The sequence below is a fragment of the Heptranchias perlo genome, chromosome 30 (genome assembly GCF_035084215.1).
Source record: "Heptranchias perlo isolate sHepPer1 chromosome 30, sHepPer1.hap1, whole genome shotgun sequence".
Lineage (NCBI taxonomy): Eukaryota > Metazoa > Chordata > Chondrichthyes > Hexanchiformes > Hexanchidae > Heptranchias > Heptranchias perlo.
The window spans coordinates 17,524,651-17,552,430 of record NC_090354.1 but is presented as its reverse complement, the minus strand read 5'-3'; the positions used below and the strand labels follow the sequence as shown (position 1 = coordinate 17,552,430).

General features: G+C 37.3%; 1 protein-coding gene and 1 long non-coding RNA gene across 2 annotated transcripts; one reads left to right on the top strand and one right to left on the bottom strand.

Moving 5' to 3' along the window:
* Positions 1–27,007, bottom strand: LOC137299960 (uncharacterized). Its single transcript, XR_010958015.1, has 4 exons — positions 26,863–27,007; positions 25,185–25,277; positions 3,027–3,130; positions 1–828 (listed from the first exon to the last, which is right to left on the bottom strand). It is a non-coding gene; the product is annotated as an uncharacterized lncRNA (long non-coding RNA).
* Positions 17,201–24,099, top strand: dlx4b (distal-less homeobox 4b). The gene is made up of 3 exons (XM_067968992.1): positions 17,201–17,713; positions 18,420–18,613; positions 21,985–24,099. The coding sequence occupies exons 1-3, from the start codon at positions 17,413–17,415 to the stop codon at positions 22,234–22,236; spliced, it is 747 nt and encodes a 248-aa protein (XP_067825093.1). The 5' UTR covers positions 17,201–17,412; the 3' UTR covers positions 22,237–24,099.
* Positions 27,008–27,780: the final 773 nt, after the last annotated feature.

Sequence of the window (27,780 nt, the reverse complement as noted above, 5' to 3'; positions counted from 1 at the left end):
TCACCCGATTTACACCCTAGATTATGTACAAATCTTCAGTATACATTTCAGGGTTCTTATTCTATAATCTATTCAATACAACGAATTAAAATATAGCAATCTGAAATTTTTATTTTAGAAAATATCTTAACACAGCATGCAAAAAATTATTTAACATGAAAAAGCTTCTGCATATTTTAATATGATGGAGGACTAAAAGTAGCAGACAGATTATTTACTGAACAGAAATTGACTGAAGTATAATACATTTCCATTTACACAGATGCAAATTGCTAGCAATAAATTATTCATTGATTATATTTTTAGATATAGAGCTACAATTTAATGCTATTTAAGAACAAAGTTTCTTCTCTTTAGTTTAAGATTTTGAAAGATGTCACCTTACTAGGTTCCTTCATAAACCCACCTCACAAAAGGATGTGGTCATCCTTTAGTGCACCTGGGAAAATGAAGGAATATATTAACCACAGGGCTGATCAATTGCTCCCTCGATTCTCCATACACCAAGATCAAAAGTGACTGAGACTCGTAGGCTCAGGACTTTGAAAATAGACTGACTTATAGTAGCTGAATATGGACACTACATCCTTGCATTGTATTGCACAAGTTTGCTGAGCACAGTTAAATCAAGCAGTTTGGCACTGTTGTCAATCTTCTGGTGGCACTATTCTACCACCTGCTACCATCCGCCATGCAGTTCAGGGAAGTCACCAGCCAGAACTCCTTTGAGATCTTCACAGGATTGTTGGGGCTAAAATGCCACACCTTTTGAAGGCTAATGATATGAAATATTCTTGTACTGCCTCCCCTCAAAGTTCGAGGTTTTTCCTATGAAAAGAATCAGTAGTAATGAAGTTAATCACTTATTTTCCCTTTTTTTTAACAGAAATACAAATACTATTTTACTTTTTATTGAAGACTTGTTAAATAAAGAATCACTTTTTCTCACTTCAGTGTCTGATTCCAGAAAACAAGTTACCATTTCAATATAAATGTCAAAGAAATGTTAAGGAGACAGTGCTGCAGCGTGGCCTTATACTTTTTATGTTCATTTTCTGCACAGTTCTGGTAAATTTTCAGCACCTTTATTCAGTGTGCGTCCACTTCCTTAATATGTGAGTGCTTACCGAAAGCAGAAAGCTTATTAAAATGTCTAGATGAATTACAACTTTTATTTACATAAATTTGTCATTGCCCTTTTATGTATAATGCACAATATAATATAATATATCGTGTCAGCCTTGACTCAGTGGTAGCACTCTCGCCGCTGGGTCAGAGGTTGTGGATTCAAGCCCCGTTCCAGGGAGTTGAGCACAAAATCTAGACTGACACTTTAGTGCAGTACTGAGGGTGTACTGCACTGTTGGAGGTGCCGTCTTTCGGATGAGGCATTAATCCGAGGCCCCTATCAGGTGGGTGTAAAAGATCCCATGTCACTATTTCGAAGAAGAGCAGGGGAGTTCTCTGCGGTGTCCTGGCCAATATTTATCCCTCAACTAACATCACTAAAACAGATGATCTGGCCATTATCACCTTGTGTTTGTGGGATCTTGCTGTGTGCAAATTGGCTGCTGCATTTCCCTACAACATTGACTACACTTCAAAAAGGTGCTACATTGGGCTGTAAAGTGTGTTGCGATGTCCTGAGGTCATGAAAGGCGATATATAAATGCAAGTCTTTCTTTCTTTAACTACAATGGCCAGTTTATAAAGATTAGCTGTTGATTACAAGTCTAAACTTCTGGTATCATTGCATCATAGCTGCTAACAGTAAACACCAATAGTTCTATAAATCTTAACTGGTTGGTTTACTTTAATCAGTTCTGCTTTTTATTAATTTTTTTGCACTCAACAAGGTGAGGGATGTTCACGTTGGGAAATGAAACTCTTCCCATTTCAGGCTCCTAGTGTCAGCATCAGGCACTCCCAGGTCAGGAAGTCAGGTTTAACATTGCCAGATGCAGAGTAAAGCTCCCTCCACTCTGCCCCAACAATATGCCTTAGTCTCAACCTCAAAAGAGTGCCCCTTACTCTACCAATGTGACAATTTTTCCATTTCCCGCACTAACCCACCCTGCACCTCTATATATGCACATTTTGATTGAGAATTAAGTTTTGTGCTGTAGGCCCATGCATACCAAGAACTGGAGTAAGACTGCCCAAACTCATTTCACATTGGTCCCCTCTAGCCAGCAGCGTGAGCTGGATTTGAACACTGAGGTAAAATGCTAGAGATTAACCCACTGCACCATCCAGTTCTCTCTAGTTCTGCTTTTTCATCATTAGTTTAATTGATAACTTACTATTAATGCACTGCTGAACTTTACATGCAATTAACACTATGTAATTTAGCAATAGAGCAAAGTAACAATTCTATTACAAGTGCTAAAGAGATGCAAAAATTTCTGGTGACAGATTGATCCCGCTGTAATTTTATATAATACCTCCAACTTGAAATGATCACGAGTCAATGGGGTATGAATTAGTCGGTGCCCAGTTTCAGGCGCAAAGGCGGTGATGTGGTCACAACGTGTGCCCAAACCAGGAGGCCCGTGGCTGGCCTGCCATGGGTCCCGTAGTTGGCAAAGCCCATGGGGTAAAAACGTGTATTCATCACAAAAGTGCACAGTAATCTTGCATAATTCATAATACCACAACCATGTTGGATGAAAGTATATGTTTTCCAAGAATTAAATTCAGGACATTATTTCTAGTGTTAATCCTTGTCCTACTTGTGTTTAATTTTCCTGCCATCTCTATTAACCTGATAAGCTAGATTTGAGATTATTGCTTGTTTAAATTCATGTTTTTATTTTTGCAAATTTATTTTTACATATTCTTGCTAAAACATTTAATTCAATGTGCCTTTGTGCAGTTCCTACCAGGAAATAGTAACGCAGATTGGTCTGGCTATGTTATTTTAAAACAACCAGCCAGATTGAAAATTTTAACTGGTGGATATAAGGACCCAGGGAAGTCTTTGGCTTCTTGAGTGTTTAATTCCCTACTTTACCGTGTTAGATTACCTGATTTGTGCCATGATGGTCCTCAGGAGGTCAGTGAAGGATTAGAAAGCTCAGTTCCATTCATTGTCATGTGAAACACAGTTCATTAAATGGGTTGATCTGTTCTGGGAATGCAGACAAAACAGTCCCCTGGTTATACAAAGTAAAAACACTCAGAAAACAGTTAGCACCATGGAAATCCAGAATAAAGGTAACTCCTGATGGAATCTATTAGTGCCCAATGCTTGAGAAATTCTACAGTCAATAATCATGCTGAAATCACTGCACCACCAGAGAGGTTTTGTAACTATGACTCAAACATTATTCGTCTTTTCAAATGATGTAAATATGTTCTGTTGTCTCTATTTCTGATAAATTACAGATTGATTTTCATTAAAATGACAACAGAATAATGAAAATATTTTAGACCTGGAAGTTATTCATCCTTTTAAAGGCCAAGGACTTGATCAAGTTGTGCTTAAAAATTGTTTTGTTTTAATTAAAAACAAAATTAGTTATGTATTGAAATTACTTATTCAATGAATTCAAGGGGCTAACAAAATATTGTCATTATCTGAACTATAGATCTACATGACTTATTTTAACAGACATGTTGTCATTTGTTATGTTATGTATACAATAGTAAGATTATTTTTCCTGGATGTTATTGAGTGTTCATTCCTTTAATGACTGTGGTTTATGTCATGCTGTTTAATGTTCTTTGTGATGCAAAGTGGATTGTATTTTGACATGAAAAGTTATCAACTACACCATTTACTCATAATATCAATGTTATCATATAGTGTTTCTTTCAGTGAGGTGTGAAATTGTCCAATATACAAATACTTTTAAGACTACGCTCACATTTAGGAAAAGCTACAAGCATTTTTCTTTCAAAATAAATTTGATCAATACAGAAATGTTACACTCAGGAAATTCAATAAAAGAATTCAGCTTGTTTGGAGTCACGTGATTGAGGTAACTATGGTGATTGGGTCTATAATCACTTGCCATTTTCTCTCAGACTGTATTAATATCAAATAAACATAACAGATGTAGGTTTCTAGGATAACTAAAATGTGGTAGAGGTTGTTCCCTTCACTGATAGATTTTCAATATCACAAGTGAACTGAACACTTGCAGTCCCATTCCAATCCTAAGTGGACATATTGTGAAATATTTGAGTAATTTGATTTGGTTGCATCCTTGATCCTCTGAGAAACCCATAGTGGAGATTTGAAGACTTGAGGGTAAAACACAGAAGCTCTTTTGAAGATGATTTTTTAAGATAATGTAAGTGAACCGTATCATTGTTGCTAACGTAGCCTTTATTAGTTCCAATGGATGCAAAATGTGAAAAGGTAGTTTATTTTATTCATGTTTTTTGGGGAGCTGTGGAGAAATTTGGAATGCTGGGTAGTGTACCAAGTAGAAATAGTTTTGCACAGGCACAAGTTTCCTTTCAATTTATTTTTTCTTTCCAAAGTGTCCGCATGACAAAATGATTCCGGCCATAATGATTTCACAGTGCAGGGAGAGATATTTTGAATAACCAAACTAGAGGTAGCTAAAAGGAATGCGATGAGATTTATCAGGAGCAGAAGACTGGTTGATAATTGAAGATACATAACCCAAATAAATCTAATTGTACTTCATTGGATATGTCATAGATGTATTGCTTTACTATGAAGTGAATTTGTATTGTTTATTTTATGTATTATTATGATATTGATTCCCTTTTGCCTTAGTTAGCATATGCTGTGAATCAAAATTAGAAGTTGATCAGTTACTTCATAGACATGTATGAAAATAAATGCCTTAGATAATGCCTCCAAATATTTGGTTGATGTCCAAATAAACTACACTAACCAGCCACAAAGAACAGTGGAGTGGTGCCATCTTAAGCATACCAAAAGGATTTTATACAATGATAATGGCCCCTTATCCATTAGATTACCACTGGTGTGATGCCACAAAGAATCATAGGAAATACACTTGAATGGTCATCTATTCCACTAGTGATTATCAGGTACTAGACTGTATTTTAAAAGCCATATAAAGTACGGGCCTGTTTCTTGGTATTCATTCTTAACCTTCAATTCTAAATGTTTATATACTGAACGAAAATTGACCTTAAATGGAAGTCCCACCATTTTTCATTGGTTGTACAACTTGTATAAATATATTACACCAAAGGTGAGAAAGCATCCTCTACATAAACTTCATTACTTTCAGTTTTTAATGATTTTGACTGAAATTTCTGCATTTCACAATTACTAGTTCATTTATTTATTAAATTTCCACCCAGAAATTTACATTTATTAAATAACTTCAATCAAATTCCCAGTTTGTCCATAGTCTCCCCAACCTCTTTGCCAGATTCTCAATTTCTGTCAAGAACCTTTTGTTTGATCAAATAGAACTTCTGTTCCTGGCATCATCAGAGTTCAAATCCTCTGTCATTAGGACATTTTATTATTAAAATAAACTGTTAAAACAAACTCTGACCAAAGAAAATATTTTGTTTACCAATTTTGTATATCTTAAGTAAAATAGGGGGAAGTATTTTAAAAGCTGTATAAAGAGGCTAAGTGGATATGACTATGGTTAGACTGGACCCACACACTCAAAACATTTTTTTAAAAACTATTTCAGTTGAGAAGGTGCTCAGGTCACCCAGTGCACCCCTGAACACTTTTGAAACCCATCTTAACACTGCACTGAAGTTATACTTCATGTCGTATCCAGTCCAAGCAGTGTGAGAGGGAGGTTTTACTTTTTTTTAAATTTCAATATTAAATTTTATGAAATAAAGTATAAGATACCACAATTCCAAGGCAATACAATACAACACAGATCATACACATACGATTCTAATATTACAATTTAAAACACAGTACATATCTTATAATACATGCTGTACAATACACCTCGCTTCAGTCCATCCCGCAGCACGTACGCCTAGACCTTGGAGCGTGCCAGCCGGCAACACTTGGTCATGGACAGCTCCTTCAGCTGGAAGACCAAAGGGCCTCCTTCACCAAGTTGATGGTCTTCCAGCAGCAGTTGATATCTGTCACGGTATGTGTACCGGGGAACAGCCCGTAGACCACAGCGTCCTGTGAGAGGAAGGTTTCACATCACTGCATTCCCATCAGATCAGCACCTGACTCCAGAGTTATACCGTGACCTTTTGTGCCTCCCCGCAAGATGGAAACTGCTTCCCAGTGACACTAACTGCAATCTAAGTTTTCACCAAGTTTATGCTAACATAAGATTTTCTCTTAATTTTTTTATTGGAAAACAGAGCCACACTGATTATTTTTAAATAAAAACTGGTATAAATTAATATATACAGATATTTACACTATCTGTTTTCCCCAGAAATTTACTGCAAGGTTCCCAATGAGCTTGTAGTGATTATGTCACAGTCATTAAGATTTAATGTGAATCTCATCATCTATGAATATCACAAAGCCACTGCAAGCAAAAAGGACACAAAACTGAATAAAATCAGTGACAAACTTCATAATATACTAATATAATAATGACCAATACTCTGGAGTGATCTTAGGGCTAGTCTTAGGGGTTTGAATGATCAAAGTGCTTAAGTTTCACATTTGTGATTTGTGTCATCTGAATTGTTAAATCACATTATTCTCTTGTATTTATCACAAGATATATGTCTGTTTCTATGTAACAAATTATTTGTAATCCAACATATGTTATATATATTCTTATCCAATCATTACACAACAACCCCCGCCTCCAAACTGACATTTTAATCCCTATGAATCTGCTCAAATACAATTCTATGTCCATCCATTACTTAGAAACACAGATATTGTATCAATTTATAAATTACCATTTACTTAACTAACAAAAATAGCATGTATCAATCTTCAAAAGACATGAGAGAATATGACCTTATCAGTAATATACCTGGATATGAATTATATTTTGTTAAATGTATTCAACTTTGAAAATGGACCATGTTTTGAAAATATTAAATATGCTAAAACAATTATACCCAGAAAAATATTTACTTAAGTCAAAATAACAGGAATCTTCTGTGTGAATATTTTTGTTTAAAAGCTTTTATTCTCTGAGGGTTAATTAGGGAAATGGATTGAAATGAGCCTTGGTCTACAATATAGTATAGATTGATTAATATGAGGAGAATGCATTTAAGTTCAAATAATCAGTGCAGAGGGTTCAGTTAGCATTTAACCATTAAAATATCGTCAATTGTGTATTTCAGGGCCAAGACTTTCGGTATTTAAAGCCTTTTAAGCACAAATGGGATTTCCTCCTACTTTAATGGGGTTAAAGTTTGTCTTTATTTGCGTTACTGACTTTCTAACTTAGGTAGCGTGCAACATAATGTTGGTATGGAAATATAAAATATTGGCTGATTGGGAGTAACTTGCAACTTAGATGAGATCCCACTTGATTTGGAGGGAGTATATGTCTGTATAACGGCACTGACCAGCCCAAAGCAGAGGGGGGCGATACCCATTGACCATTGTACAGCATCCTCCAACTAAATGATTACCTGTACAGATGAGCTAGTCATTGCTACTCAAGAAAAAATAAGACGTAATGTTGGAATGGCACCGTAGCAATTGCTTAGAGTAACCATCTGTAAACTGGTAAGCCCCATTGGGAGATTTTTTTTTAGAACACATTGGACGAATTATCATTTGGTTCACGCCGTGCTATTTACTGATGTGCGCTTGATACATCCACTCTGCCTTATCCGTTTCTGGTGTTGGTGCAGTTTTGCACAAAGGAACCATCTTTAATGATTCGCTCTTGCACTGACCTCTAAATATGTAGAATAACGGATAGTTGGTGAATTGCAGAAGTGGGTACAAGTCTAAGGCGAGGTCAGTCTAGTCTCAAACACTGATTGCACAAGTGAACATACAAATCCCAATTCCTATTTTTAATGTACTGCTGGCCATTCTGCTGCTTTGCACGATGCGTATTCCCTCATTTTCTATATGCTTAAAATGGAATGGGAAATGGAAGGCCGGCCATCAATAATGAAAACTAAAAAAGATGCAATATAGGAAAGCACAAGATAAAACCAGGCAGATGGAGTAAAATCACGAGGAAATAATCTGCAGGTTCTGACATAGGAACCTGAAGTTTAGATATAATTTTCAGAAACGCTGTGTAGGTTAGAAAATAAAATGGACCGATATTTGTTCCAGTATTTATGGAGGTGCAAATATTACACTTGAGACTACAAAAATAAGCACACCCGCTCTGCAGTCTTGCTCATCAATCATCCAATGCAACTGGAATTTCACACAGTAAATGTAAGTTTCGTGCTAGTTTTGCTTGTTTGTCTGAGGCAGGGGCCTTGACTTAAATAGGCCCCCCTTATTATATCGATGGAAAAGCGTACATTTCATCCAGATGATACACGTGTACAAAAATATTTTTTCGGAATTGGTGTGCAATCTGCTCTCCCTTTATTCACAGAGTCACGCAGCGTTGCAAAAATTGAAAGGAGGGCCCATCTTGACCTTTAATTGCGCTTTTTGATTCCAGATTTCTTTCTTCTCCCATACAGTGCTTTATTATACTGATCAAAGCTTTTTTAACCGTCGCCATTATGCACAGGGTCTCGGAGATATTAGTTTGGTTTTTGCCTGCTTTTGAAGAAACATTTTCATAAACGTATTTTGTATAAAAAGCCAAAAAAAAATTCCAGATTTTTAAAAAAAGTTTATTGATTAATTCACAAGGCGATTCCTAATAAGAAAAAAATCTTCATAGAACCAAAAGTAGGTTATGTTCACTTTACAAAGTAATAAACGAAGACTTGTTGGACCAACCAGCGGACAGCGCATACTCTTGGCAATATTTTATTTTGTAACTGCGCCGATTTTTCTAAATGATTAAAAGTAGTAACCTAACCCATTTTCACATTTTTTTATTAAAACTAATTCAAAGGGACGTGATAATGCAATGGGTTACCAGTAAACGAATATCAGAAACATACTTGGAATTTAATTTGTATTTTTTTAAAAACTTGATTCTAAAACCATGATCTTCCCAATACAGAGATCGGAGATCTCAAGCAGAGAAAGGTGCTTAACGAATTCCAAAGCTCCCATCCAGCTACAGAACGCACCACACCAGCAGTGTACTAGTCTGCCCCTTTGTTGTTTATTCTTCCATTTAATAATGATAAACTCGGCCGCCCACCCTATTTATGAAAAGAAATGCATTCATGAAAATTTGCACGAAAGTAGCTACAAAGGAAGAAAAATGTGACTCCAGTATTAATAATGATAAATTATTTTTTTGGAGCTGTGCAAAGATGATGAACTATATTGGGAGCAGAAATGATTGTGTTTTATCAGGGACTTCCCCCCCCGTTAATTCGATTGAATCGCTCGGCTTCTCAGCCCTTGTCATTCACTTCTGCAGCAGCCAAGGCAACAGAGCAATTTCGCCTCATCAGGAGATAAATGGCGGGAGCAGAGTGGTTCTGGAACGAGGGACGCATGTGCCCAAGAACCGCAGGATTAGTGCCCTTCCTGTTGTCATTTAGCTCTGTGCAAATTCTTTCCAAACCTGCAAGCTTAAACACATCCAACGGTTATGTGATAGTTGGCCACTATCCAGTACCACAAATGTAATAGAAACAGCACTGACTTTCCAAATTCAGCAGCAAAAAAAAACATGTTTTCATTTTTATTTGCAAATAGGCGCGAGGACGCTGTGTTATGTTTATATTCTTTTGCACGAATTGAAACTCGAATTTGATTACATGTTTGCTTATGGGCTGTTATTTGTAAACTGCAGATCAAAAGTGCTGATTATATGAGGTGAACAATACATTAATGTTAATAATACGTTAAGGTTAACAAAACCAATGAGCGCTCCATTATTTGAGGTAGAAAATTAAACAAATAATATGATCTGCTAAACGAGAATGTTTGTGGTCTTTTCTGTATGGCTCGTGTTTGGCGTTATTAAAAATACAAATTAAGATTTTAAAACTTAGAGTGACGAAATTAACGAAAGCAAATTCAAGTGATGAGACAGCAGCACGGTGTGATATGTTAAACTGCTTATCTGCAATTCGAGTTTCCCTGAATGCAGGTTATGAGTGGAGATGTAACGAAAAGCAACTGAATCTGTGCATTCAGCTCAGGTCTTTTTGACTGAATTCTGAACCGGTGCAAACCAAACCTGTCTCACAAAATGGGGATCGATCAAGCCCATTGCATTTGAAGAGCCTTTTTAAAAAAATGTTTTAATCGCTGCGAAACGCAGCTGCTCTTTGTTTATTGCTGTTAAATAGTTCAGACTAATCCAATCGCGATTATAGTCATTCTGTGCCATCAGAAAATGATAATTGGAGCTGAGTAACATTAGCGAAATCCGAAATATCAGAGATAGACCACTAATGGCGAATAATTCGAATGTCTACCCATCTCCCTCCAATAAAACACAAACTACAACACTTGTCGGTTTAGCAATCGGTGTTTGTTTTTGAAAAAAAAATAGATTTATGTTCTCGTGATTAATCCAAAACCGCTGTTAAGAATCCAGTACCGAAAGTAAGTGATACCAATTGAAGACGGATAGTAATTCAACCGTCTAAAATGAGCATTAAGAGTTCTAATTAAATGTGTTTACTCATTTACAGGCAAAGACTCGTTTAACGATTCGAATAATTGGATTTATTTGTCAAATTCTAATTTGTCTTTTCCGCTATATCGAGGGGAAAGTCCTCAATGGTTTTGAACAGAATTCTGTGATGAACTAACATTCCTACCCAAACCGGTTCAAATGTTTTCCTTGTTTTTGGCTCCGGCTGTAAAGTGACTGAATCGGTCACCTGTATAGGTCAGTACCCCTCCTTCATCTTCAACTGAAGAAAATCTACGTTTCAGGTAAAATTATGTTCATAGCACCAGCTCATTGTCGGGTAAAAGGTCTGACTACCGTGCATTTTAAGCTAAAGTGTCGATTTACTAGATTTGTTAGTGCGTAAGTGCAGTGTTCAAAAGGTGACATGATTCAGAAAGGCTACAATAACCATTTAAAAAGAATGATTACGGTTTTAGTTTTAGAAATTTAAAATCTGTATTTTCATAGAGTATTATAGCATAGTTAACCAGTTTTATTAATACATGTGGATAATCTTTTACCATTTAAAATTTATTAAAATACGAATGACAGTACTTTGCATCAAAAACAAAGGACACGTTTTAAACGAATGTTTCACATACAAAGTTCATTTTTTCCACAGAGCAAGCACTAAAAGTGACAATTATCTAAACATTATCAATTTTTAAGAGCACTTAAAATTTGATTATTCGCTGCGAAGGTGTAAATTTGTCTACTTAGATGGACAAGTGTAAAATCCGGGTTGTATGGTTATTTAGTTTGGAGTTCAATGCAATCAGCTCAGATAAGCGCACACTATCTAATGACTATATTGCAGCAAAGACAAACAGGGAAGAAACATTTACACAGTTGGAACCAAGCGGCTGCTTTGCATTTTTTCCGTGTCATCATAGTTAAACTCAGTAATTTTCCTTAAGCCAAGGTTACCCACTTTAACTTGACTCTGGCAATATAAACCATATTTATCTTGATTAAAGAGCAGTATCTGGTTTTGTGAATTAAGAGAACCCTCTCTGCCCAATCAAAAAGTCCAGTTCCTTTAGTGGTTCTCAATAGAACATTTATTATTTATGCCTATCTTACACCATGCTTGTTGGTCTTGTTTTTAAAACGTATTAATTCGTTTCTAAGTCGTGCAGTGGGGGTGTTGAGACGCCTGGATGTCTGCTCTGACGTTCCCATGTCTAGTTATTAGAGCTTCTCTCCTTCTATTACTCCACATTGAAGCCTCAGCCTCCAATGCATGGCTCCAGGGCTCGCCTTTGTTCTTCCTATATCCATAATTATAGCTTTTAAAAGAGGGTACCTTTCCTTTTCTCGGTGCTTCTCCGTGTTATGACAACCACTTTGAATTGTCACCAAATGATTTACGTCTTGCACTGCACGATTTGCTAATCCAGCATTTTAAACTTATATTTTGCAAATCTAAAAAAATTAAAGAACAAACAAAAGTAATGCTCGTGAAAATATTAATGTTTTAACTTCCAATAACGAAACGGTGCCTCCTTTTTTGCTTTTAGACTGTAATGGGAATTTGCTAAAACGTAATATGTAGAACATGCTTTTGAGGAATTCTGTAGAGATGATATTCAAGTGTATTTGTGTCGGTCTCCTCTCCCTGTGTGAAAGTGTTTACGGTTCTGTTATCTAACTGGACTACATCATGTTCCTACCATCCCTTCAATAGGATCATAACTCTAGATATATGTGTTAAAATTAGATTGCTACGTAAGCTTAATGGCTTGGTTAAAAAAAAACTCGCTTGCCTTGATCAGTAAAAGTAAATTAATCGTCTCTATAATGCTACTTTCATGCGCATAACTGTAAAACAAAGTTTGTGAGAAATTGTATCTACATTTATATTGGAACACATCCCCAAGCTAGGGCGTGCAATTGATTTGCGGTTAAGAATGGTTTTATTGTGGGAACGGATTTACAGCAATTGTAACTATTCCACTAAATTAGTCAGCGAACATTAACTTTAAAAAATCCGCCTTTTGAAGCCCCCCCCCCCGCAATATCCATCGTCCAACTGTTCATAAAGTACAAACTGGCATTTCTGGAAGATATGTTTATAATCACAGATTTTATATGTTCCCTAACTTTTTCGGCCACACATTCTCACCTCAAGCTTTGCTTTATTCTTCCAATCTATTCAGGAACTTTGAATTGAACACATTTAAAAAAGGGTTTGGGATTCTACTTTTATTGCATCTTAGTAAACTGTTAGCTATTAAATAAAGCTACACGTTTATTCTGTGAGTCGCGTTGTTTTACAGCAAAAGCTGGTGCGTTTACAAACTGTATGCAAAAGCCCCAATGTACCGACCAATTGAACAGGACTAGGCGTTTCCAGGATATTCTCGGGCCTTACAGAAATAAGTTTATAGCATGAACACTGATTTTACATTTAAAATTTTACTTGTCCGAACCAAACATAAAGGTGAATAATGATGTAGCCGAGCAGCCATCATCTCTAAATGGTTCACAATTGACCTTAATTACTGCAGCAAGTTAGCATTTCGAAAATTGTTTTCTTATTGTGTCAAATAGATTTTAGAATCAATACAACATTAGCATCTCAATATCCTTCTATTTGATTGTGTATGCAAAACGAGCGGTAGAGTTATTGCTTAAATAGCTTTTAATGGGAATAGTTAACAAAACGGCCTAAAGTTCTTATTTATCGGTGCATTTAGCGTGTATGGGTATGAATTCGGAGTATGAATCTTATATGAAAGCGACAATACCAGTGCCCTCGTGTTGGCTGGATTTAATCAAATAAACGGTTTTACCTGCTCTATGCAAAGAACATGACAACTGTTCTGCAGAAATTACCTTCCATCTAAAGTTTCTCCAAGAGAATGAAGTCCTCAGTCTGGAGTGTGGTTGTAAAACATGCTGAAGCAGTCAAGAGATTTGCAGTCCATGCTCCGTGTTTTAATTTATTGAGTCAAAATGTATTTTGGCCAAAAGTGGAAGGCAGATTCAAGAATTTTAAGTCAAATTGTACCAATATTAAACTTCTTCTAAAGCTCCCATGAATGACTAATACAAACTCTCCCAACGCACAAGTCTTAACTTTCACAGGCTTCTGATGACATGTTTACATAACACATTGTACTACAAGTTATTTGGCAAAGTAACACTATGTCTTTATTGCATGGACACGGGCTTACCACAAACAGCATCTGGGCACACGAGGAGGTATAGTAATTTTGGGAGTTATTAACCCATGAGACACGTCTTAGGGAGCAGTTGCTAAATGTGAAAAACACAGTGCTACTTTCAATACAAGATGAAATAAAATGACTTTGTGTGAGATGGATTTGAACAGGAGGAAGAGTCAAATTTCTATATAGCTCAAATTGTATACATGTGGTTTATTAATGTGAGGGAAGGTTTAAGACATTACCAGATATGTGCGTGTGCCTGTTTTGCCAATTGCACTCTGTTTTCATATCAGAAAAACTGTAGACGAGATTGTACAGGAATGATTATTTTTGCTGATGGATGTTCAGTCTAAAATTTCTTCCAATCAGTTAACATGTAAAGCAACGCTGTTCGTTTTACCCCTAGATCAAACACACACATCCCTAGATTAAATATATATAATCGCAGATTAAATGTACACACCTCCAGACGTAAATTCAAGTAGTAATATCAGGGGATCCACAAAGTACTGGTTACCATTTAAGTTAGACTGCTATAAAACGAGTAAAAACTTTTGCAGAAACTATTTTAAAAGGTGACGCATGCCTCAAACAATGTAGCAAGTGCCTTGCGTGTCTATCACGAATGCATTTATTGAGAACAAGCAGCACTAAGCTACAAATCAAAGCATGATCAACAGAGGACGTTTATATAAACAGGAAGACAGTGTTGCTTCTGAATACACATTCTTTGCAGTATTTTGGTTAACACCCTGCAATACTCTGCATTATATCATTTTTTGATATAGTCTTCATTTTAATAACCATGTGGTCTTATAAAGTATGTTTCGCAATCAATAAACTTCAGGTTTGAAATGAATAATATTTCACGTTTTCCAATTCGCCTTGAGCTGAGTGCTTTTGTATTAGGCAAAAATTGAAAGCAAATAATGTCGCGAAAATTATCTCCAATTTTCGTAAGCTGGTTGCACCTGTTATATAATTAACTATTTAACAGCTCGCTTCTCTTTTCCTGGATGAAAATCCTTTCTTTGCCTGGGTTTGAATGGCCGCCCTGGTACATTTGGAAGGCTGCAAATCATCTTCTCAGCAGGAGAAAGAAAACCTACGGAACGGAACGAGCTTCTCACAATGAGGGGTTTATTCATGCTGCACAGATCAGGAATAATTACGGGCCGCTAGAAGGCAAAAATTGTTAAATACTGACTACACCCCGCAGCGTTCTTTTATTTTACAAAGAAATTTAAAAATAGTACTGAAAGCTCGACAAAGTATAGATATATGGGAACACGCTTCGATACAAGAGTTAAAAAAATGTTTCGATTTACAAACACTTGAGTTTTGTCCATGCACTGTAGCTTATTCACCTGTTCTCGCTAGGTGTGAGATTGCTCGGTCCTTAACATATTTTGCGATTTCAGAAAAATCGGCCATTTTTTTTGAAACCCTAGGGTTGTGATTGTAACATGAGGGGTTTCTGAATAGTTTGAATCTCTTCACAAGGTGGAACATCGCAGGTTAGTAAATAATAAACCTGGCGGACAGAAATAAGCCTTTATATTACCTTTGACCGTTTTATTCTGTGCAAAAAAAAAACAATAGAAAAGTTAAATATTCAGATCGGCGATGTCAGCTTTTTTATAATCAAGTTATAAAGAATAGTCCCGGTATGGGTAAATACCAGATTCTAATTAGATTTACTATCCTCCGGTGTTTTGGGTATCAATAAGCTGGATGCTGAGATTGGCATTTTAAACAAAAATATATATTTTAAAATAAAATCAACTGTCTTTTTGTATTGTTAATGAACTCTAAAGATCGGAGTTGAGCATTTTATATTGTACATTTCTCAGACCGTCAGGAGAAAGGCTCGGATTGGATTTCTTTCTCGCGTGTTCCACTCCAAGGTTAACAAGCAGAGCAAACAAAGAAAATCTCAGCCTCTCCACATGCTTCCCAACACCTTTGAACCCCTCCATAGGTGTAGGGAAGTTAGGTAACTACTTCATTTATTCACAGCCGTCACCCATAACTGTCACAACGCTCTCCCATCCATCATCTTTCCACTGACACGTGTGTTTTTAAAAAAAAAGTTTTTTTTTTGTTTTTAAACAACTCACTGACATTTCGTTCATCCCGTGTTGTACACTTTGCAAAACATCATTTTCATTCTCAAACACCCACCCCCGTCGTCTTGGCAATATAATCAGATTGAAAATTTCATTTTAGTACTTCAGAAACCATTCCTCTTAACACTGATCCGCGAGTCGCCAGTTAATTTAATGACACGCCAGACGCGGTATGAACATAGCGGTGACCCAAAAAAAAAAGTACAGAAATGAGTAAACGATCTTGATTTTTTAGTTCCGGCAACTGGCTTCATCCAAGATTCACCCTGTGTTCAATAAAATGATCAATACTCGCATTTTCTCTGACGTGACAAATACCTGATATACCGAGTCGTTGTGATTGCCTACACGAGACTCGAAAGACAGCAGTGACAGCGTCAGACAATTCGCCGCTTGTGACAGGACTAAAGAGATTTTTATAGTTGAAGTGGGTATCACATGAGAATGTCATTTAAATCGCCGCATTGATTAGCAGATAGCGGAAGAGACCAGGTATAATTAAGGGATAAAGTATAAGATAAATGTCCCAAATCACACTTTAAAATGCGCCTTTTACTTTTTTGTGTAGAATCCTCCTTAGCTTTATCAATGTGGCGTAACAGATGAATTGTGGCTGAACGAAATATAACTTAAAGCTCTCTGTTGTAATTATTATGTTATATAAGTTGTGGGGTACAGTTTGCATCGTGGCCATTTTAAAATCCTTTTTTAAAAAAACAGTATTGTGTGATCTTTTGTCTAGTTATGCTGCAGATCAAACCGGAACGGTAGTTTGAATCCAAACTTTGAGATCGCTAAAGCGGACACTCAATTGTCCTTTTATAGCTGTTCTTACCCGTTTACTGCCCCCTTTCCACCCCTTTTTTAACCCAACGTCGACTTGTAGTTACTGAGCTACGGTCTGATGATTGCTACAGTCCTCGGAGGAGAAGTTCGCCGATTAATTTAGTGTTTGTTTACCAGTTTTGCAGGGCACGCCATTGCTGTACGCATAAAACAATTTCATAGCATGTTATAACGTGTTTATGACATTGTCTGATGATTATTTCGGATGGGCTGTTCGCTGATGGAAATGCAGCTTTCATTAACTGATTCTAATTAAAGTTAATTAGGATCGCCGCCGGGTAAGTGATGCAATACGCCCTTCGTCCAATCACAAGGCAGGAGACAGCCAATTGGATACGTTTGCATATCAGATCCATATGCATGAAGCAGCCATGCAAATCCAGAAGTTTTCCTGAATTTCACGGGGAATTCTCTCAACTTAACCCCCTTTTTTTACTCAGCATACAAGTGGGAAATTCACCTCTACTTGGAAAATTGAGGAGAAGACGGTTGGATTTGGTTGGCGATCGGCCTCTGTGTCAGTTTCATGTTGCGCGTCAATTCCATGTCAATTTCCTGCACGCTGGTAATTCCTAGTCAGTCCCGTGCACTTCCTCGTTAATGATGACTATGACCGCGATGGCTGACGGTCTGTTAGCACCAGACTCATCCAAGTCGGCCTTTCTGGAGTTTGGACATCCAGCTCAGCAGTCATCCCCTGGCATGTCCCATGGACACTATCCGGTGCACGGCTTGCACTCCAGCGGACATTCTCAGCACGATGGCTCCTACTCCGGCGCCTCTTCCTATGGCAGATCACTGGGTTACCCGTACCCAACCCCAGTTAGCAATCACGCACCTAATCCGTATATGCCCTACCAGAACAGCAGCACTTTGGGTCACACCAGGTTAGAGGACACAGGTAAGAACGGTTCGGACACCAGTTCACGCTGTAAAATAGATCTGTTTGTACGAGCGCTTCTATCGCCATTCTGCAATTGAGTCAAAACGTTTTTTCAGAGTGCGGTACCGAGATTTGAGAGGCCTCGCTGGATGACATTATTTATATATTCATAAAGTATTTTAATTAGGTTCTTTAAATAGACAAGCGCAATTAGGCAAATCTAATCCTGGAAAATCATGAGCTCGTACAGTATTCCGTCTCCTGCCAAAACGCCACAGTAATTGAGTGGCGCTACGGCGAAATAATCCATTGTTTGCCGAGAGATCCACTTTGCTGGGAAATTAAGCGACCTGACCGATTACATAAGTGGATTGTTACATTGAGCTATCGGGGGAAATGTTACCGACTTGCAAAATATTAAAATTCATCCATTTATGTATATTTTTGCAATAAAACCACATCGGAGTACAGGAAGATCAAGTTATTATAATCAAGTTACTGCAACACATCCATATTCCAGCACTTAACTTCAGTTCAAATGTTACTTTCTCTCCGGCAATAATTCACATTATTATGCTCACGTCTTTACTGGGATCGCCCATTCAAGTCGAATGGTTTGAATGAATATTTTTTTTTTGGGAGGGGGGGCGAGGTTGGAGGGGGGGGGGGTCGTGATTTAAGATGTGATGTACCTAAACTACAATGTTTCCAATTTCCCTCCAAGAACACGAGAAATCGACTGTAATCGAAAATGGAGAAATCCGATTGAACGGGAAAGGGAAAAAAATCCGAAAGCCGAGGACCATTTACTCGAGTCTGCAATTGCAAGCCCTGAATCATCGTTTCCAGCAGACACAGTATTTGGCACTGCCGGAGCGAGCAGAGCTGGCAGCCTCTCTCGGACTCACCCAGACACAGGTAGGGTGCTGGCCAGAACCAATTCTGCTCTCTTAGAGTTTGAGTGTCCACTTTAAAAAAAAAATGCAACCTCTTTGTTCTTGCAAGAATCACACGCAGGCCGTTCTTGGTGTTTGAAAACGTATGCAAATTTAACCCCGTTTGTCAACCACAGGTCAGTTCCCAAATTAAAATTCAACAACGTAGCAGGGTCTCGGTGCTTTAGTAAAAGGCATGGAATTTGCGTAACAAAGTATTAGTGATGAACTAGAACCAGAAATTCCAGCAAAAAAACAAAGCATCCTTCTAATTCGTGTCGGGTTCAGTGGAGACCCCACCGCATTTAAAGCTGTAATATCATTCAGCATTGGACTGGAATGCATACATCATTTCCCTTTTCACAGGTTATTTTAGTAGCAACATGTCCTGTAAAGATGCAAGTAGAATGTGTTTGTACCGAAGCATTGTACCACTGCTCAACTAAATGGCAGTGGGCAATTACAGGACTTTGTGTAACGCCACTTTTATAAGTTTTCTTATAGGATGTTTCTATTTAATATGCCGGTGCTGGAGGGTGTGCGTTAGCATTTGTATGTGATGCAAAGCCCTTATTAACCCGTTAAATTACAGGAATTTGAGAGCAAAATAAATTGGTAATCGTTTACGCACCATCCATTTTTGTAATCTTAAAAGGTAACTTTTTTTTAAAAATGTGGTACAGGTTAACAGCCATTCTCCAGGAAACTCAATTGTATATGGTATGACTGGAAGATCATAAAGGAACAGCGCCTTTTCAATTCCTGCGTAAGAAAATCATGGCAATTGTGTCATTTTCCTTCACTGCCATTTACACAGGGCGATGGATTTTTAAAATACATTTAACTCATCCAAAATGGCCGCTAGTAATGAAAAGATAACCCCCTCCAATATTCCCCATCTATTGTATTTCAGCATTCCTGATAGTGTGGCGCATGAAACAAATTCATGCTATAGGTCATAAGTAGACTGCACCTCAACTCTTACAACCGGTTAAAATCATTACTCTTTTCAACGCCGCACAGTAAAGCAGCCAATTTCTGCCATTCACTCTTTACTCTTGTAAAACGACAGTAAGCTACCAATATGTAATTCAAATGTCCAGAATATTTTGAACAACGGCCAACTTTTCATAATTTTATCCATGTTCTTTTCATGCTATTGAAACATTTTTTAAAGTGTCAAAAAAAACCTCCAATATTCCTAGAAAATCTGAAAGTGCAAAGTGCTTCCTGTAACTAATCAACACGCATCATAGCTCGGGCTATGTGTGCTTTCCTTTCTTTTCGCATTCTGCAGTTTTTGGTATTCAGTTGTTCATTAGTTCCTGTAAATCGCACTTTAAAAATTACTTTAGCATGAATTGATCATTGTAGGATTTCAAGCTTGTACAAGCATTAATTAGTTATCCAGAAATTCTGCTACTAAAGAAAAGAATCAAGATTACACGTATATGGAAACCTCGACAAAGAAAACGAGAGAAACTCTAATTCGGAAAATAGAAATAATATAAATGAGAATTGATAATCATTTATTACCGCAGCGCCTTCCTGTCAAACGAACGATTTCTGTTTTAAACATGTAGATATTTATTCCAATTACAGCCGCCAAACATAAATCCGTAAATATAAAAAGAAACTAGTAAAAGTTTTGTTTCATGTCTTAAAGATGAGCAAACAAAATATTGCAACAAATTCCGCGGGCTTTAAAATGCCTATATAGAACTTTATTCAAAACAATTGAAACAACAAAAGTTTGCTTGCATATTCTAAAAATAAACACTACAGATCTTGCAAATTTTAGCTACTGTCCTGGCTGCAGTGGTTTTGTTAGGCTAGAATGTATTTGTTGCATTGACAATAATTTGCTCCAGTTGTATTTTGTAAAAGAATAGATAACTCAGCCGGATTATATGCTAGCGAACATATTTTTGAAGTTGTGTCTGAACAACAAATGTTCGCTACATAACCACCAGAACATACTTAATATTTCCACATAGAAACACGTTGAGTAAACGTTATGTATACAGACATACAAAAAGGCCCCAAAAAATACATCTTCAAAGAGAGGTGGTTTTAAAAGTTTGCTTCAGATTCCACAATCTACATGGAAGTACAGACTCCTCACAGAAACCACTGAGTTTTCTGTACTACGCTGAACAGTTCAATATTAAAAAAACTATAACCATACTGCTAGGAAATACTGGGTGACATTTTCCGAATGTGTGATGCTGGTTCAACGTTAAGGGTGTTGCATGGTTCCGTTAGTATTTATTGCTTCACTGCCTTCTCGCGTAAAGTATTGGACCAAGGTGTTTTTAAAAATAAACTAAATAGACACGAATCAGTCTTGGCGTTGGGTTTCACAATCGGAATATAAAACCTATCAGAGGTGTTGGAACGTGTCTCAAGACATCTTGTATTGTCAAATAATTGGGCAACACTTATTCTGAAAAGGACATGGAGAAATGTTTTCGGTTTCGATTGCAGGATAAATCCCCATTAGCCAAATACCTAAAATGCCACTGGTCTGTTTGGCTAAAAAGGTAACTTTCATTGCAGGCTAAACCTTGTTATCTTTAGTTGGGAACCAACGTAAGAAAAACCGCTATCTATAGTTAATTTCTATGTGAAACTATTGACGCTCGTATTTTAATGTCGATTTATAGTTCAATTAAAATCACTAAGCATATGACCTATCGGGCCAGTTTATAGCATTTTTGTTGTTGCTGATCGGTTGAGGGTGCACCACTTTATACCAAACTCCTAATCGTTTTTGTAAAGAGTCTGTATCCTCATGTAGACGATGAGACCTGATCCCGACTTACAGCTTGCTTTTAAAACCGCCCGTCTCTTATGTGTCCTCTCCTTGTGTCTTTTTGTATGTCCATAGTGAAACCTTTTTAAAACGACATTATCCTATTCCTTTATATACAAAGTGTTTCATCCCACTCGTTTTCTTTTAGAAGCTTCTAAATTGTGATTGCAGTAATTATTTACTGACGGCCTGCTTTTTGGATCAGCCTGAATGTTCAGGCATCACTGGTTTGACAGGATCATTGGCAAAGGGCTGCAGTAGCTTAAAGCCTTTTCTATATTACACATTAGTCCTTCACAAAATATGAATGCAATTTGCTTTTACAAAAAATTATTTCAAATACATTGAAATCTAAAATGGGCAGCATGTTAGGGGAGTTTTGGCTAGATCACTTGTTCATGCAGACACATGGATAATCCACTAAAAGAGTGGACGCTCTCTTGCATTCTATGAAGCAGTATACGCCAGGTTATTCAAGTGTAGCGTTTTGAACTTAACGGTGCAGCAAATATGATACCATTGTTTCTATTTTATTTCAGGTGAAAATCTGGTTTCAGAACAAGCGCTCCAAGTACAAGAAGCTGATGAAACACAGCTCCAGCGTGCAAGAAGGCGACCACCTGCCCACCTCCGCTGCTTTGTCCCCATGTTCGCCCAATATCCCACCAGTCTGGGACGTTACCATGGCAAATAAGGGCGCCACTATGCCACCGAACAGCTACATTAACAGTTTTGGGTCATGGTACCCGCCGCCCCACCAGGACACCATGCCAAGACCCCAGATGATGTGATTGACCAGGAGTACAATCTACCCCACAAACTTTTGATCATTTAAAACAAAAAAAATCAGTGTCACATGATTTGAGGTAGTCTTATGGACGAGAAAAGACGACTGACTAGAGATAGCAATGGCTATGTGCTTTCGGTCATATCTAAGCAGGTTTGTTCTAGAAATACAATGAGTGTATAGAGTCAAACTCCTCTAATGAGTGCAATACACGCTTTGTATGATGTTTGGAATTCTATTGGAGAAGTTTGATGCATCTATAATCTACGTTATGAATTGCAAAAAAAGGACTGATTTTATAGCTCTTCTATTAAGCTCAATTTTAATGTTTTAACAAAAGAAGCGCATTTTTACTCCAGGATGCAGATCCTTCTTGGTTGGGTAAAATACATAGGCTGTATTTCAAAGCATTCACTGATAGGCCGTCCCAAACCCTTCTTAGGGCAAGTGCCATATAGGCTTTCTTTGCGTATTTTTATTTAATTACGGTAATTCCAGTTTGAAACATTAATGTGTAATTTACATTATGTAACTTCAGCCAGACAAAGCTGTAAACACTTTAGTTGAGGAGTATCTGACTGGAATATCCAGGTTTTTTTTAAAAAACAACAATGTGTCAGTGTGAAGTGAATGTAATAAATGCAAACATACAGCCGCCCAGCTCTATATAGTTGGAATAAAACAGAATGAGCTCGAAATACACAGCGGATTCCCCCAGCACCTGTAAAGAGAAAAAGACAGACCAACGTGTCGGGCTTTGATCCTTAGTCAGAAATTCCTCAAAAGTTCTGAAAAAAACGTCAATACCTCAAACATCAACCTGTCCTTTTAGGGATGCTCGGGGAAACGTTGTGTATTGCCATCGTTTTCTCCGTTAAAAAAAATCAGATTGCCAGCGCTCTCATGTCCTGATTATAATTGAACTGTTTTGGGGACAGTGAAGGAAACTTTTAAAAATTCCCATTTCAATATAGGTCTGTTAAAATCTCAAACAGCGCATGCAATTTGTATTTATTACTCTGAATTCCAGATTCATCCAAACTGGTCTGCTACGTTTAAATTCAAGAGAATGCTTTCCAAGACTTTCAAGCGTTAAAAATAACTAGAGGTGGAAGGCTCTGCAGCAGGTTGCACCCATCTGTTTTCTAAAGGGAAACTACCCCCTCCCACCCTCAAAAATGGACAATATAATTCACGATGAATGTGGTGTGTCATATAAGATGAAATAACTAACTTGACGTGGCTTCCCTTTGAAATACAGCCTATGAAGGCAAATAAAAGGGGATGTGTTTAGCTCATCCAAGCAATATGAAGGCAAAAGATGTCTTGGAGAACAGAGGACGAGAGAACACAGTACGTGTGTGTATATATTGTTAAATTAGTTGTAAATAGTGCATATGTATTATGTCTCATTATTCTAAGTAAAACAGTGATACGCGTTCAAAGCATCCTATATTCACCTAATTCGGATAAATATGGCTACTCAAAATTTAATAGTACGTTTCTCAGGATAATAGAAACCGGAGTGTGTTAGCATTTTTTTTAAAAAAGCAATGCCGACTTACTGTGGATTTAACTGTAATTAAGTGTAAAGGAAAGGCACCACGTTTGCATGTAATTGATCAAACTATTCTATTCATTCCACATCCCTTCACAATTTCTCGCTTACATTTCCTTGGGGCCAAACGTAGACATGAAGCTTAATAGATTTTTTTTAATATAAAAGTCTGCGGTCACGTTTAAAAGTGGAGGAAACGTGACTTTTTTTGCATGACCACATATTAATTTGCCGAGAAGAACTGGTGCATTTCTGGAAATATTGTTATTTGTCTTTATGATTAAAAGAACTCTGGACTTTTAAAATTGAGCTGTGGTTTCCAGTGTGGTGACCGAGGGCCTTACCTATGTATTTATCTCAAGTGACCGGGGATTTCCTTGATATTGCGAAAACGTTAGTTTAGTTAGACCAAGGGCTGGATCGCAAATCTCCTTTGATCGATGCTTCTCTTTTTAACGAAACGCAACAGCAGACGCTATTAACATGATGCCGAGCCAGCTTTAAAAACATCTAAAAGGCGCGTTTTCAGTGCGGGGGCGGGTTGGGGGGGAGATTTATTTTCTATTTAACAATAAGCGTAAAAATGACACGTGTCATTTTAAGATCCGAACGTGAAACTGAGAAACAAAAATGAAAGTTTGTACTTGTCACACGAGGAATAATTGCAGGTAATAACCTGTCTTTCCAATTTTCAGTGTATATATTGTTTGTTAAAGCTTCCAGCTGATGTACTTCACCCCATCCGACCTGTGGCCAATCGATTTTATCACCAACGGACAGTACCACATTATTTTTAACGTCCCAAAATGTATATTTAATTGCATTTTTGACATGAGTATTCTCTCTTGCCTTTCAACCCGATCAGCCCTCCTATATATGCACCTAGTTGATGAAATTTATTTAGTTCTTCGCTTTTTACCCCCGCCTTCCTTAAAATAATAAAGTGATGGGAACACTACATCGAATCAGCATTTTGTGTGCCTTTTACTATCTGGAATACGTCACTGGAGGCCTATCCTAAAGTCTGTGCTATTTGTGTTCCATGTAAACTATTCACTAATGGGAAATAACATGCTTTAAAGGTCCGTGGTTTCGATTTTCTCTCTCTACATGTTTCTAAACAGATGCTATTATGTTTTCTTTACTGAATATTAATGAATAACTGGGGTCTGTTACAGTTAGCCAAGTAAACATATAAATCCGTCGTACCAAAGGTGATTGATTAAGTTATAATATGTGCTGATTGTCAGTTGGGACTAACGGCCTTTAGGCGTGGCAGAATGTGCTCGATATTTTCTTAAAAACATGGAAGCGAATAAATCTATATTCCCTGTTCAAAGGTCTGACAGATACACCTGTGTCTAACATTCCCAATTAAGAAACGTATTACTTACCACGTGTCTCTGATCTCCACTTGTCATGCCTCACAAACTACAACACGTATTGAAATCCATGGTTAGCTCTCCCAATTTTTTGTCAAAGTCAGTCTACAAGACAAGATAGTGGTGTTTACAGATTTTAATGCATAGAAGCTCGCATGTCAAGCCTCCCCCCGTAACATCTGCACTGCAAACCGTGTGCAAAGCCCACTTCTCTGCTATTTTAAGATTTTTTTTATGCTTGTGTGAAAGGAGCTGTAATTAGAGCAATTTTGACTGTAGCTCCATGAATAAAGCGCTTTCCATCAAGATAATTACGAGCAATTTTCAGTCGTCTAAATGCACTGCTTAATATGTAACAATTCCGAGAGGGGGAAAAAACGCGAAATCAGGCAGATGCACCGGCTGCAGTTTTGCTGCACAGATTTGAGTTGTTATTATCTAAATTACTTGCAGGTGTATATTGTAATCAGCAAAATACTGATAAAAGGAAAAGAAACACGCTTTGGATCGATGTAAAAAGCAAACCAGGAAATCTGCATTACAAAGGTATTTTATGGTATTACAGTAACATCCGATATTGTATTACTAAACAATATACAATTGTATGTTTCTTTAGCAATAGGCGGTTTCTGTAACTATGGACAACCTATTGCAGACAATTGAATGGAAAACTGCTGAATATTTCACTGAAATGCTGTTAACTCCTCACTTTCTCCATCTTGTAGGGAAAGTGATACGGTTTTTTTTCCCGGGTAAAAAGGTAGAAAGATAAAATGACGCCAATAACATTGGCTCTAAAACGATGGCTGAGATACAAAAAAAAATATTTAGTGACCCCGAAAAGAAAAATGTGACTTGATCTCCCTAATTCTGGTTTCTAACAAGTTTTTATGGAAGTGTATCTCCTTTTGCTTTTTCATTTAAAATGCCACCTCATACACTCAAATTTATTATGACACATTGTCTTAAAATACGTTAAATTTTATACTACCCCCTTTTAAACGTTAGCGTATATTTTCAAGTGACCTGCCTGTTGAGTTCAGTTTATTCTTCACATTTACAGCATCAGGCCTGTAAGTAATTTTCATATACTAGAATAGTCAGCAATAATCTACCAACAAACCTGTCTGATAACAGGGGGCAAATTATGCTCGTGCACTCGGTATGCCTTTGGGGTAAAAGGGGAATAGAACACACAAAGAAATCATAAATGGGTGTGGAATTATTTTTTTTTAACTTGCATCTTGGCTGATGTAATCCAGGCAGTGTATTAGTTTTTCCTCTGACCCCGCACCCAACAGTTATGTCATTTGAACAATTAGTCGATATTCCTGTCCGTAGTTTTCAGAAAACAATCCCAAGATCGCCCTAACGTATCGGCCATCGATACAGAATACATGTATGACTAAGGACGATCACTTAGGCCGAATCAGATTGCCAAACGTTAAGAAAAGAACGCCTTCAAGGGGAAAAAAACATACCACATACAACCACAGGGGTGAGCAGAATACACATTCTCTCACAGAACGAAATTTAACATGTTGCTTTGCAATATTGCTGGACATCCCAGCATTTCTCCCTCCCATTAACTAACGCATTGAATATATAGGACAATGATATTTCTTAACTCTACTGGAGAAAATATCGGTTTCAGAGAATACGAGAAGCATAAGCGAAGGGTGTGGCTTACCTGCTGTGGCTGGTATTTACTCAGAAATTATTTTGTAGCTTGCAAAGAATGGCAATTTGTCAGCACTTTTTTTTTCTCCCCCTGAAATACATGCAGTAAAAGTATAGGAAATGGAGCTAACAACGCCGGTGCTGCTAGCTCTGGTTAAAGCTCCAAGTGTGAATTAATTCTGCTATCAGCGTCCTCTTTATATTCTCAGCTCAATTAGCCTTTATTACTGGCCATGTTTACTCATCGAGAGATGGGATAAAATGTGTTGAATAGAGAAATTGCTCATCTTTGCAAATTATAGGTAATTTTAAAGCTTGAGATTATAATAATAGCAGTCCAATCTGGACAGCCTACGTATAGTCTTCCAAACAGCATAATTACTGGAAAGGTTTAGGAACTCCAGAGAACTGAATTCATTATTTACTCTTCTCTTTTGACGAACTTGGGGCTGTTTGATGAATACAAATCGTACAGATATAATTACAGTTCGGATTATTTTTTTTATTATTATGAGCCTCTGGGACATATTCTCCAGTAAATCTAAGAAGGATACCACTTGTCCACATTGAGAAGCCGAGATCAGACGGGTTTTTTTTCTATTCTCTTTTACTGCTGTGTGCGGAGGAAGGTTGGGAAAGTGACCTTTTAAGGTGAGGTGAGGGATCTTACCATGAACATAGTTGAAATACTTTCCATTGTAACCGTTTAAAAAAAAAGTTTTTAAGGTCAGACTGGGCTCCTACAATGTAAATGAAATTCTGCTGCTTGCTTTGATGTCTAACGATCAGGATCTTTAAACGCTGTGAATAAAATTATAATCCGCATCCCCGGAATTCAGTATTTTTCCGATTTTTAAACGGGCGAAAGTTTGACTGCAGCCTCGGGAGAGGGACGCAAGCTTTGCAGCTCCCCACCCGAATGGTACAG

Bases quoted from the DNA above. Each gene is read 5' to 3' on its own strand.
- dlx4b (XM_067968992.1), top strand. From the start codon at position 17,413: ATGATGACTATGACCGCGATGGCTGACGGTCTGTTAGCACCAGACTCA. The intron at 17,714-18,419 runs GTAAGAACGGTT...TTTCCCTCCAAG, and splicing joins CACCAGGTTAGAGGACACAG to AACACGAGAAATCGACTGTA. The intron at 18,614-21,984 runs GTAGGGTGCTGG...ATTTTATTTCAG, and splicing joins TCGGACTCACCCAGACACAG to GTGAAAATCTGGTTTCAGAA.